Here is a 14,375-nt window from a genome sequence, read left to right on the forward strand (position 1 = left end):
TGTGTGTGTGTGTGTGTGTGTGTGTGTGTGTGTGTGTGTGTGTGTGTGTGTTGTAAGGAATACACATGAGGGCATTTGTCACCAGCAGCGATGTGACATGATGGATCACACTAAAAGCACACCCCAAAAGAGCAGCATGAAAAATGAGCAGCACTTTACAGAACCAACACTAGTTAGCTCTCAATGAGTTTACTAGCAGGGCCGTGTCTGGATGGGTGACTGATTTCAAATATGATACCAAACACTCATCTGATGCTATGGTGCAATAAAAAATAGAGACGGGATCGATCCGATATAATATCGGTATCGGGTTCGACATTGACGTAATTTACATATTGAATATCGGACTGACAACCCTGATCCACATCAGTGATTAAGAAAGATCATTGGGCACTTTAAACATTCTCAGCTCCCCCAGTCTTTCTTAGAAGACAAACATGCTGAACTGTAAGAACTGCAAATCATCTCTATGAAGACGTTCAGACGAGATGGAACAGCTCCTGCTATATATAGCTCCTGCTTACAACTCAGTTTAAAACATTTCATTTGAAAAACCTGGCAGTTGTTGTTGCTTCCTGTTAATGCAGCAGGCACACGGTTCAAATGCTGTACATTTCTTTGGAATAATTTATTTGTTGCTCTTTACACTTACACGTAAGACCAACATCAACGAGTACATTATAAATGATCATAAAAAGAAATATCAGAACCAGTATCTGTATATGGATGCATATGTATCTGGAATCAGATCAGAACAGGAAAAAAAAGTGTATCAGAGCGTCTCTAAAAATATCATTCTACTGTTGGTATTCACTGAGTGCTGGCATAGCTTTAATTAACATTGCACTCTTTGCTAACACAACACTGTTGTTGTTTTTTATCGTCACAGGATAATTGACCTTAAACCCGTAAAGTTTAGGCATTTATATTTATCATATCTTTCTACTGTCGTACATACTGACAGAGAATAACATTTTAAACAGTAACAGAGGATGAGACCGCTCCCAGTATCTGGACAACTTTAATCATAATCAATATTTGAAAAGAAAGAAATGCTATCAGAGAGTCTCTAGATTTACACACACAAGAAAAACAATTAAGAAACGGTGAGAATATCAAAGATCTAAACTTGAAGTTTAGAATAAGCCACATTGATACCTCAGACAGCTGGGCAAACACAAACACTGAAAGTCAAACTCAAACTACTTTCTCCAGTAATATTCCTTCCATGGGATACAACAATAATGCAATCCATCACTGAGCGTCGTTTAGAGAAGAAAGCCCACAAGCTACTTATGGTAAAAGCATGGAAGCTTGTTGTGGTTATAAGTGATTTACCTATAAGTGTATTGCTGGAAACTCTCCCAGTTGTCAAATGGATTAGAGGAGGGTGGTTTTTTTTTTAGCTTTCTTGTTTTTGTTTGTCATCACTGAATACAAAGAGACATTGCAGCAGAGTCATGCTGTAGAAGAAGGACAGCTAGTGTGTGTGTGTGTGTGTGTGTGTGTGTGTGTGTGTGTGTGTGTGTGTGTGTGTGTGTGTGTGTGTCCCAGCTTAATGAGACTCATCATTCAGCCTTGAAGAGCTGCGCTGTGATTGATGGCAGTTTAACACCCTGCGCAACATGTGTTCCATATTTCTTTCAATGATGATTTTGGAAGCAACGATTTAGCTTCAGGCATTTAAAGAAGCAAACAGAGCGTAAGCTTTTCATGCAATCAGCTGATGCTTGTAAACACACACACAGACAAAATGCGCGCACACACGCACGCACGCACGCGCGCACACACACACACACACACACACACACGCACACACACATGCACTCAAACACAGATGCCCAGTGGCCTAAGGCAGTTTGTTGTTTTATTACATTCTGACCTTTCAGGATCGATGTAAATCTAATGAAGTGCTTGTTAGTGGCTTAAGTCCTTGGCGGGAAGGAATAAAAAAGCTGAAAGCCTGAGATAAATGTTGGAGGAAGATAATCCACTACGGGGCCACAGGAACAGGATCCATCTGTTTGGATGTAGCTCTCATCTCCTCATTAGGCACAGGGCGTTATGACTGTCCTGTGATGAGAGCTGGGGTGGCTGCAAGGCATGCTGGGAGAGGGCAAAATGGGGAAGTGCAAAGAAACTTTGGGAAAGTTCTAATCCTTGAGTGAATCATCGGAACATCAACTTCTGTCAAGTCATCTTATTGTGTTGTTTTCTCTGCAGGTATTAAAGCTGTAAGTCAGAGAACTAGCTCCCATAAAAAAAGGTGCTATCCTGTTTCACAGAGTCGTTGCAGAGGCCGCGCAGCAAAGCATGATAAATGAGCGACATTCAGTGGTGCAGGCTATAATGGGAGAAAGGAGAGGAGACAGTGGAGAGTCAGCCTGCTGTTGCCAGGGTGACCTTCAGTGTGAAGCACCCCGATGTCACCCAGAATGAGAGCAGTTCGGCCTGATCTGTCTGGGAGCACAGAGATAGCGAGGATTTAAGCAGACGTGAAGTGAAGTGATAAGAATGATTCGAGTTAAAAATAAAAATAGCATTATTCCTCAGACGTTTCAAGTAAGTTGTATCGAAGATGAACATGTGGCTTTTGGCTACTTTAACAATGTAACTTCTCCCAGTGACCTCCCATTTCCGCACAATACTTCATCATGTAAACTAAGGAGATGTAGTTTTCCTCCCCTTGATATTTTGAATACTCCTTCAAGGCCTACAAGAGGTGTAATCATCCAAGAGAAAAAAAACACACATAATCCTCTGTTCCCTACTTTGGTATTTCAGAATCTTCTTACAGCCACTTTAGATTTACTATACAAACCCAAGAATAGAAACCACTTATCTATATTTCACTCCGTCTATAAATCTTTTCTGTGTTTTTAAGCACGCTAAAGAGAAGACAAGGTTTTAGTTTTTCTCTGTTGGCTTGGAATAAGGAACTACAAAGCATAGCAGTGCCATCTAGTGGTGGAATAACGGCTGTGCACGGCAGTAAAGTGTGGAGAGTTCTAGGAAAATACATGGGCAATAAAAAAAAAATCACTGACATTATTAAATCCTTTCTTAACAATAAATCAAACATGGACAGTGTAGAGAAAGCTGTTTCTCCGGTTTTATTTCATGAGTCAGCTCTTTATGAGTGACTATAAAAAGAGCTGAGATTTAAGATGACAGGATGATGCTGAAGCAGAGACAAGTCTGCAGTCAGTATAAATCAGAACACAAAGATTTTTTCCACTGACAGCAGCATGTGTCATATTACAGAATACCACATGCTAACTCAGGCTATAAGAAACAACGAAAACATGCTCACAGCAGAGGGGACTTGTGAATTGGGAAGTATGAATAGTATGCACTAAATACAGAAAAGATGCAGACAGGGCAAGTTTCTTTTTTGTTAATGCCTTATGAATGAGTGTTCAACCAGCCGTGGGGCTAATCTGTGTCAGGCTAAGATGGACAGTGGGTGACAGAGCTGAGGAGAATAGAAAAAGGAAAGGCTTCCTGCTGACCGACAGACCCAGAGTCTGTGTTTAACCCACCATGAATTGTGGAAGTCTAAAAGAAGAATGCTTAAAATTATCCCCAGGCCATATAAGCTGTTGTGTTTCGGTAGCAGCAGCAAGTGCTCTGTGTAAATGCATTCTTTTCAATAATTAACAGACTTAAAGAGAGCAAGAAAGAGAGACAATGGTCATGACAACAGAAGGGTGAAGCAGAGGGAAGGAGGAGGTGAGGTCAGGGGTGTGTGTGAGGGCACCCAGGGGAGGGAGAGCATGGAGAATTCAACACAGGCTGCCTTTGTTAGCAGCAATCAGCCGGACCTAGAAGACATTTACAACCTGGTTTACGGCTCCATCAGGTGAGTGAATGTGAAAGGAGGAGGAGTGTGTGTGTTGTGGTAGTGCGGAGGGCAAGAAGGCAGAGGGTCTAAATATAGCTGGGAGAGGTCCAGGATGAAAGTTTAAAAGGTACATAAATAATTAAAAAAATCATGCATACTAGTGCTGGCCCTGACCAAACTGACAGGATCAGATGTTAAGATTGATTTATTTTTTTTAACCTTCCGGGCAGCGACTGGTTTCATTTCACGCTGGTAGAATATTCCATTCGAGGAATTTGACATGGCTAATTGATTTGATTATCAGAGTTACATCATCAGCATGTGGAAACACAGCTGCAAGCAAGGACAGATTTTTCAACTAACACTGCTGGTGTGTTCAAGGGCACTTTGATTGACACACAGAAACCATCATTTCAAAGTGTCAGTGTTTGATTATTGGCAGGCTTGTCCATCCTCGGCAGCCGACTCTCAAATCTCAGCTGTGCGTCCGTCCTTGAAAGTCTCTATGTATCAGCTTCTTCTTCTTCTAAACAAAAGGCCAGACTCATTGATGCAACCTTGACAGAAAATAATGAGTGTTTATCTGGAAGATTTTGCTACCACAGAGAAATCTATAGTAACTATCTGAGACAAGTAAATAATACATCTCAGAACACACTATATACTGTGGGATCAATTCAACTTGAGACTCCCCATTCAGGATTTTTCAGGCAGTATTTTTTTCTTCTTCATTATTGGATAGGGACAGGGAAGAGGCAGACAGGAAACAGGATGGGAGAGTCAAGGGGGGGGGGGGACACATGACAAAGGTTACCATCTGGAGTCGAACAGTTGTGACCATGTGGTCATGTGGCATGCCCTGCAACCATTCAGACTGCTTTTAGACAGTTGACTGTTTCTAAAGGGCATCAACTAATTTCAACCACAACTTTATACTGCTTAAAGATTGAGTGGCTGGTTCTCCAAATGTACGTTTGCATGTTCCCATACATATGTGTTAAACTAAACGTGTCTGAAGACATTCCTGAGTATTAATTCTTAATACTCTGCTTTGGAACTTTTATAACTTACAAAACGGTCTTAAAACATATTAAAAGTTTGTTAAAGTCGAAACATCTATCTTTTCAGAATGTTGATCATTATTGAGTATTTAAATATAACCGGATGATTGAGAAGGAAAGCAAAAATTGCTTGTTCCTGCAAAGCATTGTTCACCGCGAACTATTTATGTTTTTTCTAATTACAAAGACATGTTTCTGTAAAGTGATCTCAAAAATCCTCTTAATGAAGAATTGATAAAAGAATAGGGACGTTTCGCTGAACTGTTGGTTTCTGTAAACACATCTATAGCAGGGGAAATATAGTATTTGATACTCTGTTTTCAACTGAACATTTAGTGCAAAAGGGAATATTAAGAACAGCTGGGGAACAACAAACTACAGTGACAATGTTCTTTGCAATAAATGAGCACGCCATCCATTACAATAGTGCTGACTTATTGATGATTAAGACAATAATGGAAAATAAATATCTATAATATCAGATTTTGGATAAATAGACAAGAATAGATTTGTTTTTTGTTGACAGGATTTGATAACAATGAGCAAATATCTACCCCCAGGTTGATCCTGTCTATTTGGTTATGAAAGTAAGAAACAGGGCAGGTTATTTTCACAAACACTGTTTCTACCCAATCCTAGTCTTTTTGCACTCGTCGACACTAATGTTAAACTTTCTTTGAAGGGTAAAACTTTACATGTTGTGTTGGCTATTAAAGCTGTGACCCAGAGTGCAGACGCTCACCATCTAACCTAGAGGTGACCTCTACCTGTCTCCCCTCCCCCCTTTCTTCCATCCTCGTCTCCCCTTCCCAGATTCCCCCTGCCTCACCCCAGTGTGTACAGGAAGCTGTGATTCCAGCGATTCCTGCTCCTCTGATGAACAGGGAGGAAAAACACAATGCCTACAGTGTGCTAGAAAAGAGCTCCACTAATAAAATGCACACACAGACACACACACACACACACACACACACACACACATACTGAAACACGCACACACAAAGGGAGAGAAATAGAATGGAACATGCTTTTACTATTAGGGCTCAGTTCTTTTCTTTCCATATGACTTTCCCAGGAAAATCCCCCTCATCAGGGTAGGTCCAATCCAGACAGACAGCAGAGTAGAGAAGAGACACAGATACAGTCTCACACACACACACACACACACACACACACACACACACACACACACACACACACACACACACACACACACACACACACACACACACACACACACACACACACACACACACACACACACACACACACACACACACACACACACACACACACACACACACACACACACACACACACACACACTGAGGAGAAACTGACCTAAGACACAAACAAAGACTTTTAGGGTGTGAAAGGCTTCTGAACTGGGCCAACTTTTCTGATTTGAAACTTTTTTCCTCTGTTTTTTTTTTTTTTTTTCGACAGCCTACAGAGAGCTAGTCAAATATCTTCAATGAGAACTCCCACTCTCAGAAACATTATAATTCTCCAGACTAGCATCTGGCTCACATACTGTTTGAAAAGGGGATGATATTAATTTAGTCTGGGGAGTAATGCTTAAAATCTAACTCGTCAGTCCTGCATTGGGGGGACACAAAGTAATTCTGTCCATTTCTTGAAGGCCTCAACCGTCTGTACCATTAAGAAAAACTAGGTCATTTCCGCCTTCTGTGTGTGTGTAAGTGTGTTTGTGTGTGTCAGCCAGACCCTACTATAAGCCAAAAAAACCTCCAGTATAAACAAATTGTGCAGGAAAGACTGCTACTCTCAATGGAAACATCCTAAAACTAAACAGTGTTTTACTCTTCAGATATCTTTGCTTTAACATGCTAGTTTACTAATTAAATGTCTTATCTATGTCTCCATGCATGTTCAGCTCAGCTCCAAAAGTTCAAACTGGTCTGTGAGAGGTGTCAAAGTCAGCTGCTGTGGATCTGTGAATCAGTGGTTTTGAATGCCAACATGTTCGTTGCATCACAGGAATTCATCCGCTGCAGAAGTCCACCCAACTGTGGCTTTGATTTCATACAGATTGTAATAAAGATCATTATGAGTCTTGTGTTGAGGAAATAAACAAACTCATATGTGGATCCCGATCTATCTGGAGAATAGAAGAAGGTCTTTACTCTTTACCAACTGAATGGAGGCCTTGGTATATTAGACTCAATTTTAAAGCAGGCATTTGAAGCTAGTCATGCTACCTATCAGCTACATTCGTATCTATTGTCAACAACTGAAAGCAGTGAAAGAAAAATTGTATTTTCAGAAACATACTGCAAAGCTAATATACTGAATGTAATCTTTCATGTTTGTTCTTTGTGCTTCTTATCATTATTTCAACATCAAACAATGTAATTGCATATTTTTTATATCATTTTCGTGCGCTTTGGTAGCGTCAGAAGGTCTGTGAGTGAAACGACACTGCTGTACAGCACACTCAGTGACAGTGCTGTTACTCCTTCCCCTCACAGGACAGGACAACAGGCAATTTGTTGACAGGCAGTGTTTGATGAGAGAAGCTGAAGAACCATGTCCTCTGACAAGTTACAGTATATTACTGGATTTTGTGCAAATATGTCTCTGCTCGCGTCCATGAAGATGGATTTATTGATTTCTTTGTATGCAATCCTGAGACATAAATTAGTTTGGTAAAGCTGCTAAACATGAAACTACAATGACACTGAGAACTATACAGCCTGACGTGACATCACAATCTGATCTGACTAATTTATGCAGGGATGTAGAGCCTCATCTTCTTCCTCTTAGCCTCAGCCAGTCTTTCAAACAGCACACAGACATGCGAACTGGCTACTACCTTAAAAAACATTTGCTCTTCTCGCAGGAGAACCAGACTTACAGTGGGTACGGAAAGTATTCAGACCCCTTTAAATTTTTCACTCTTTGTTTCATCGCAGCCATTTGCTAAAATCAAAGAAGTTCATTTTATTTCCCATTAATGTACACTCAGCACCCCATCTTGACAGAAAAAAAAACAGAACTATAGACTCATTGGCCTTGTTCACATTTTAGCTCATCCTGATTGTATGTGGTTTGTTTTTTTGCCAGTATAAACACAAAAAGCCACATAAGATCACATTTTTCCAAATCTTATTCAAACCACTTGAGGGGGTCGTTTCGAATGCGATTCAAATGTGATTCCTACAGATTCCACTCAGTCTGAACATCTCAGTAGCTTCAATGTGTCTTCTGTCACTCGCAGTCATCCATTTTGCTGTTGTTTTTTCTTGGCGTAACCTGTTAGCATAGAAACCAATGTGGATCAGACCACATCAATACAGACTGGCAGATCGGATCTGGTCACTTGCGATTTGTAATGTGGACAGTCAGTCAGTTAGATCAGATTCTGATCAGATTTGGGGGGGGGGGGGTCGGATTTGAGCGGTAGTCTGAACAAAGCCATTTTTAACTCACATCACATGTCCATTTCTTCTGATCCTCCTTGAGACGGTTCTGCGCCTTCATTGGAGTCCAGCTGTGTTTAATTAAACTGATTAGACTTGATTAGGAAAGGCACACATCTGTCTATAGAAGGCCTTAAAGCTCACAGTGCAAGTCAGAGCAAATGAGAATCATGAGGTCGAAGGAACTGCCCAAGGAGCTCAGAGACAGAATTGTGGCAAGGCACAGATCTGGCAAAGGTTACAAAAGAATTTCTGCAGCACTCAAGGTTCCTAAGAGCACAGTGGCCTCCATATAATCCTTAAATGGAAGAAGTTTGGGACAACCAGAACTCTTCCTAGACCTGGCCGTCCAGCCAAACTGAACAATCATGCTAGAAGAGCCTTGGTGAGAGAGGTAAAGAAGAACCCAAAGATCACTGTGGCTGAGCTCCAGAGATGCAGGAGGGAGATGGGAGAAAGTTCCACAAAGTCAACCATCACTGCAGCCCTTTACGGCAGAGTGGCCAGACGGAAGCCTCTCCTCGGTGCAAGACATCTGAAAGCCCGCAAAGAGTTTGTCAAAAAAGACATGAAGGACTCCCAGACTATGACAAAGAAGATTCTCTGGTCTGAAAAGACCAAGATTGAACTTTTAGGTGTTAATTCTAAGCTGTATGTGTGGAGAAAACCAGGCACTGCTCATCACCAGCCCAATACAATCCCAACAGTAAAACATGGTAATACAGGAAACTTGATGATGCATCAAAGAAAGTCTGCAACAGTTTAGTCTGTTATGTTACTTTGAAGCATTTCTTAGAATAAAAAGAAAATTCAGTGAACATGACATGACATCAAAAAGATTTAATATGCATTTCCAGGAGAGAGCCTTAGTTATATATATGTGCTGTGTCAAAAAAAACTAAGACAAAAAACTTGTTTCATTTACTTTGACCTTCTGAAATAAACTTCATATGTATATAGGTCAGGATCAGCTATCCCATTTGTAACGCAAGGAAACATGAAGGTGTGGTGATACTGTACGTGCTCTAAGTGTGACAAAATTCTTTCTCAGTTTCATGTAGTAAGCAAGAACAATTGCTTTATAATTGCATTCTGATGTAACAGCAATTGTACAACACACCTCATATAGTAGCCATGCCTGCAAGTGACTCAAGAACCTGTTTAGCAGGAGTGTTAGTGTGACACCACATTTCATTCACTGTGACTATACAACGTCTGAACGCCATCAAAACAACTCAGTGTCTTGCTCCACACAGTGAAGGTTAAATGCAGCGCTAATAAAACCCCATCTATTATACTGCGAAGGTAGACTTCAAGTCATTTAACACAAACATTTGACATGATAAGTTACATTTACAATCTATTACAGCACTCACATGAAGACTTTATGAGACTTTTCTTCAGGCCTGAAAGTGCAAATAAGACACAAAACTTGGCCCGATAGTAAAGGGGTCAATCACATCACAGTCATGTTTCACACTTTTACACACAAACACACACAACTGCAGTGCCGTCTTAGCCGAAGCCCTTCACAACAGCAGTACCCACACATGACCACCGTTAGGAAAATCAATGTGACACTCTGGCAGGCCGGGAACAAGCCTGAAGCTCCTGAATGGCCTGGAACTGAGTCATGCCGTCTCTCTCATACACACACGCAGAGTAACAGGATGAGACAGAGAGATGCAGGAGGGGAGAGATGTACGGGATGTCAGAGATGGGTGCTTACAGGAATACTCAGTCGAGATGTTGGGTGACTTGTCTGTTGGTCACCTTGAGAAAGTAAACATGAAATTCTACGTATGGTGTTAGAATGACACAGTTGCAGGACTGATATCTGGAGACATGCTGCATTTATAAAGGCTTAGCATGAAGACTTAGTTCATTATATGTTCCTGCTTTACCTGCGCAAAAGTTTATTAGGGTATTTGGAGCTTTTTCTTTTGTCACTGGTGCATCAGTGCAGTACAGGCAGACACTCTCCTTGAGTACAAGCAACGGCACCGAACAAATGAAAGCATCAACACCGTGACCACGAGGCTTTAACATGCAGTGCACAGTCTTAGCTTTTGACATGCCACAGAAATAGTTACGAACGTTTAAAGACAGACACCACACACTTACTGAAATACTCAGTCCCCAATCTTATTTCTGTAGAAAACCAATACAACAAAAACACTTCTCGCCATGTTACCCGGCACTCATAATTATGTCTTTGTGGTCAAAGAGTTGAACCCCATCATCTGTCCACAGTTTTACTTTGCACCTCATTGCGTGATAATAATTCTCATTCATAATTCGGACAGCACTAAATGATGGGAATTCAGTATTTAGTGTACTATAAAGTAAGTAGTGGGTGATTTGGGACAGCATCAAATCTTAGCATTCAAATATTGACTAAATTGCGCTGGGGGAAAAAAACGACCATGGATTGGCCAAACTGTCAATAATACCCGATCTGGTAGAATCAGATTAACAGTTGGTGCATCACCTTAACAAAATCGTTTAATTCACTTAAGGATGTCTTTACCTAAGTGGATTTACCTTTAGGTAGGATAATGCTTACTATTTCATCACAGCTCCTGTCAATATAAATTACTACACCAAACTACCACCAAGATGATTGAGGTTAAGCTAAATAGATACATTATTCATCTGATATTTCCCACCAAGCTAACAGTTAACACAGAGCACTATGGGGTCTGGACACATATTTCTCTCCTAACTAGATGACAGATAGACAAATGAGACCACCAAAGACTTATGGCAGTCAAAACTGTTCATACAAATTAGAGAGACTAACAGCAGCTTGAAAAAGTGGGAACGAGGGGAGCCGGGCAGATAACATTCTCCCCGTCCTCCTCCCTGACTCCCTGGGCTCTGTGTTTATCTAACACCGAGGGGAGATGTTTACATTGGCCTGGTTAAACACAGACAAGCCCAATAGCTTTTGTTAATAATAAATAACCGAAAAAGGCCGCAAGGACTTCCATGCTGGAGCATGGAGTTGGCACACGTGGACCACCATTGTTCTCCTACATCTATGGAGGACACATTCACCCACTTCAGGTCACAGAGATGTTTCACGGAGTTTGGAAATAAATTCTGGAGGACTGAGGTGGAATTCAAACTTAAAGGAATTCTATCTTGTCCAACCACGTTTATTTGTGATGGGGTTTGTTTTTAATAAATCCTCCAATGATTGGATGTAAACTGCATGAAACCCTTTTTGACCCTCCCATCGTAAACACCAAAATAAGCACTAGAGCACACAGGCTGCTTGGATTCCCATGTGGAAGGAAGAGAGTTCAGAAACGGGGAAAAGACATTTATATTTCATCTGATTGGAGTTGCATGAAGCACTCGGACTGTCTGTCTGTGTGTGTGTGTGTGTGTGTGTGTGTGTGTGTGTGTGTGTGTGTGTGTATGTGTATATGTGTGTTGGGGAGGGGGCAGAGACTGCTCTCGGACAGTGTGGGAGAAAAAGAGAGAACTACAAAATAAGAGCAAGGCCTTGGGAGCGAATGTGTGTGTGTGTGTGTGTGTGTGTGTGTGTGTGTGTGTGTGTGTGTGTGTGTGTGTGTGTGTTTGTTGGGGGGGGAGAGAAACTATACACCTCTGGACTGCCGGAAAAGGAAACCCAGCCAGAAGGACGGTAGATCAATTCCTCCCCCGAGTCTTACAACAAACACCCTCTCTCTCTCTCTCTCCCTCTTCTCCCTGCATAGCTCACCTCTGCTGCAGCCTGATATCGTCCCATCAGCACTCCATCTCTATCACTCTCTGTATAACAACCCCATCCCCCTTCTTTGTCTGCATGCTATAGCACTTTATACCACGGGCCTCCGCTGTGAAAGACGTCCAGAGTCTAACAAATGTTCAATGAAGTTTGGTTCACGCTGTAACTCATTATGGTTATTAATGGAAGGACTTTTAAGCCGGATGCCCCAGATCTGTCATCTCCTCAAACACACAACACAGGAACAATAATGTGGACATGGCTAATAAGGAATGCACAGTGGGATTAAAAAGAAAGAAAACAAGAAGAGCCCCTCCTTTGTGACTATGGTGGAAAAAAAAAATTGCAGTCGAGAAATGAATCTTACAATTAAAAATATCTCTGCTAGAGGAAAACAAACAGAGCCGCGCACTCATCATCAAACACCTACATCCTGCCAGACAGATGGACACACAGACACTTCCAATACTCTGTATCCTCATGAGCTCTGCATCACACACTCCTCCTCTGAAACACAATTCCACACAAGCACATTTTTATCCACTAACACAAAAACACTCCAGTAGTGTGGATGGTGGAAAACCTTATCTCCAATTCCTGATTATCACAATCTACATTATTTTTGTAATTACTGGTTGATTTCCACTCATGTACTTATAACAATGTGCGTGTGTGTGTGTGTGTGTGTGTGTGTGCCCCTGCATCAGATTGGGGCAATTGTGAGGTCACAGCTACCCCTCTCTCCCTCTCTCCCTCTCTCCCTCTCTCCCTCTGTCCCTCTCTCTCTCTCTCTCTCTCTCTCTCTCCGGGTTTGGCACGGCTTGGCTCCTATTCTTGCCGTGTCAGCTCAAGCCTCCCAAACAGACAATAAATGTTCCTCTCAGTGTTTTGAGGAGCAGCCTCAACAAGCAGAAAGCAAATATAACTCTTCCCCTTGTTTTGGAGTTTACGCAGGCCCGTCTTGCAGCTGCCCTGTTGACAGCTGGCTGAAGCATTTTGGAATTGGAACTCAACTCCTGTGCGCAATGCAAACCGTGGCTGTTTGAAAACAACTTGAAGGAAAAACGTAAATACAGTATGGCACTTAAAGAAGACAGAGCGAGGACAATGCTTTGTTTTGCTCACCAGAAGCTGAAACCCCCTGCATCTTGCAAAAACTTCTTCCCCGGTCTTTCTCTGCTGATTCCGTCCGTTCCTCCTCGGGGGAAACTGGCAACAACGGCGGTTTATACTCCACGACTTCTTTACAGCCTCCTGTATCCTGTTCGCCAACAAGAAACATACGCTAAAGAAACTTCATGGTGTCCTAATGGACGTGAGCGTTTTGAACCCGGGTCATTTCAATGTGCAGAGTAAAGCCAGTGTAGTCGGTCATGTAGACCTCCTCTCTACTACTCCCCTCTTCACAAACTCTTTCCTCTCTCTGAGCCGCCGCTGGAAGAAAAGAAAATGCGCGCTCCTACCGCGAGGCGCGCGCACGAGAAGCCCATTCATTGAGCGTGAATGCCAGATAGAAAGATTAGCATTAGGGAAATAAAACTATAACCACCTTAATCTGTCCTGTGGCTCACTGCTTGACTTTAACACAGGTGCATCTAACTTTAGATTCCTTCGTATTCCTACTTCCTACTTCGGCTGTAGTTTACTGTTTGTCAGTGAAGTTGCATTTTCAGCCATGACATGCCTCTCGGCATACTGGTATATGACACGGATTGTCACGTGTGGCCATGGAAAGGATGAGGTCTATTTTAAGACATCTCTCTGCTTTGAAAACTCCACAGCTGCCTATTAGTGTGGAAAGGGAAGACTATTGGCACAGTCCGTTTCCATGTAAGCCATAGACTTTTGATTGATTATCTTGAGTCTTCAGTCAGCTGCTGTCAGCTGCCTCCTTGAATCATTGTAAACAGCAATAAGGTACAGGCAGATTGGGGAAACAAGTCTTGGATTTGCAGTCATAAAACGCAGCTCCTTTTGTTTGTGCATGTTCTGGTCACCCAAAGTTCAAAGTCTGATATAATATTGATAGGCTATAAAAGTTCTCTTTAGTATGCCATACTGTTGTGTTTAACATGCTGCACTCATTGTGGTCAAGCGGGTCCGTGTATTCTTTTTTTGTCTGCTGTGGTGGCAAGAGTAAAAGTGTACACACACAAATTGAACCACAAAAACGTGTGTTGATGTACATTTTTAGTCTGATGCATTTAAGTGGGGAATGTGGTTTCATTAACTGTCTCAATGAGTAACACACTTCTCAGGTTATAATTTTACATTTAAAGCAGATTGTA

At 41.8% G+C, this 14,375-nt stretch overlaps 1 protein-coding gene across 1 annotated transcript in view; it reads right to left on the reverse strand.

Moving 5' to 3' along the window:
- The window catches only part of fgd (faciogenital dysplasia), a 51,344-nt gene extending 37,767 nt beyond the window's left edge, over nt 1-13,577 (reverse strand). Inside the window, exon 1 of the mRNA XM_079358885.1 lies at nt 13,213-13,577. Coding sequence (XP_079215011.1) covers nt 13,213-13,369 — 157 coding nt within the window. The 5' untranslated portion in view covers nt 13,370-13,577. The remainder of the gene's footprint in view (nt 1-13,212) is intronic.
- Nucleotides 13,578-14,375: the final 798 nt, after the last annotated feature.

This window comes from Symphodus melops, assembly GCF_947650265.1.
Source record: "Symphodus melops genome assembly, chromosome: 13".
Classification (NCBI taxonomy): domain Eukaryota; kingdom Metazoa; phylum Chordata; class Actinopteri; order Labriformes; family Labridae; genus Symphodus; species Symphodus melops.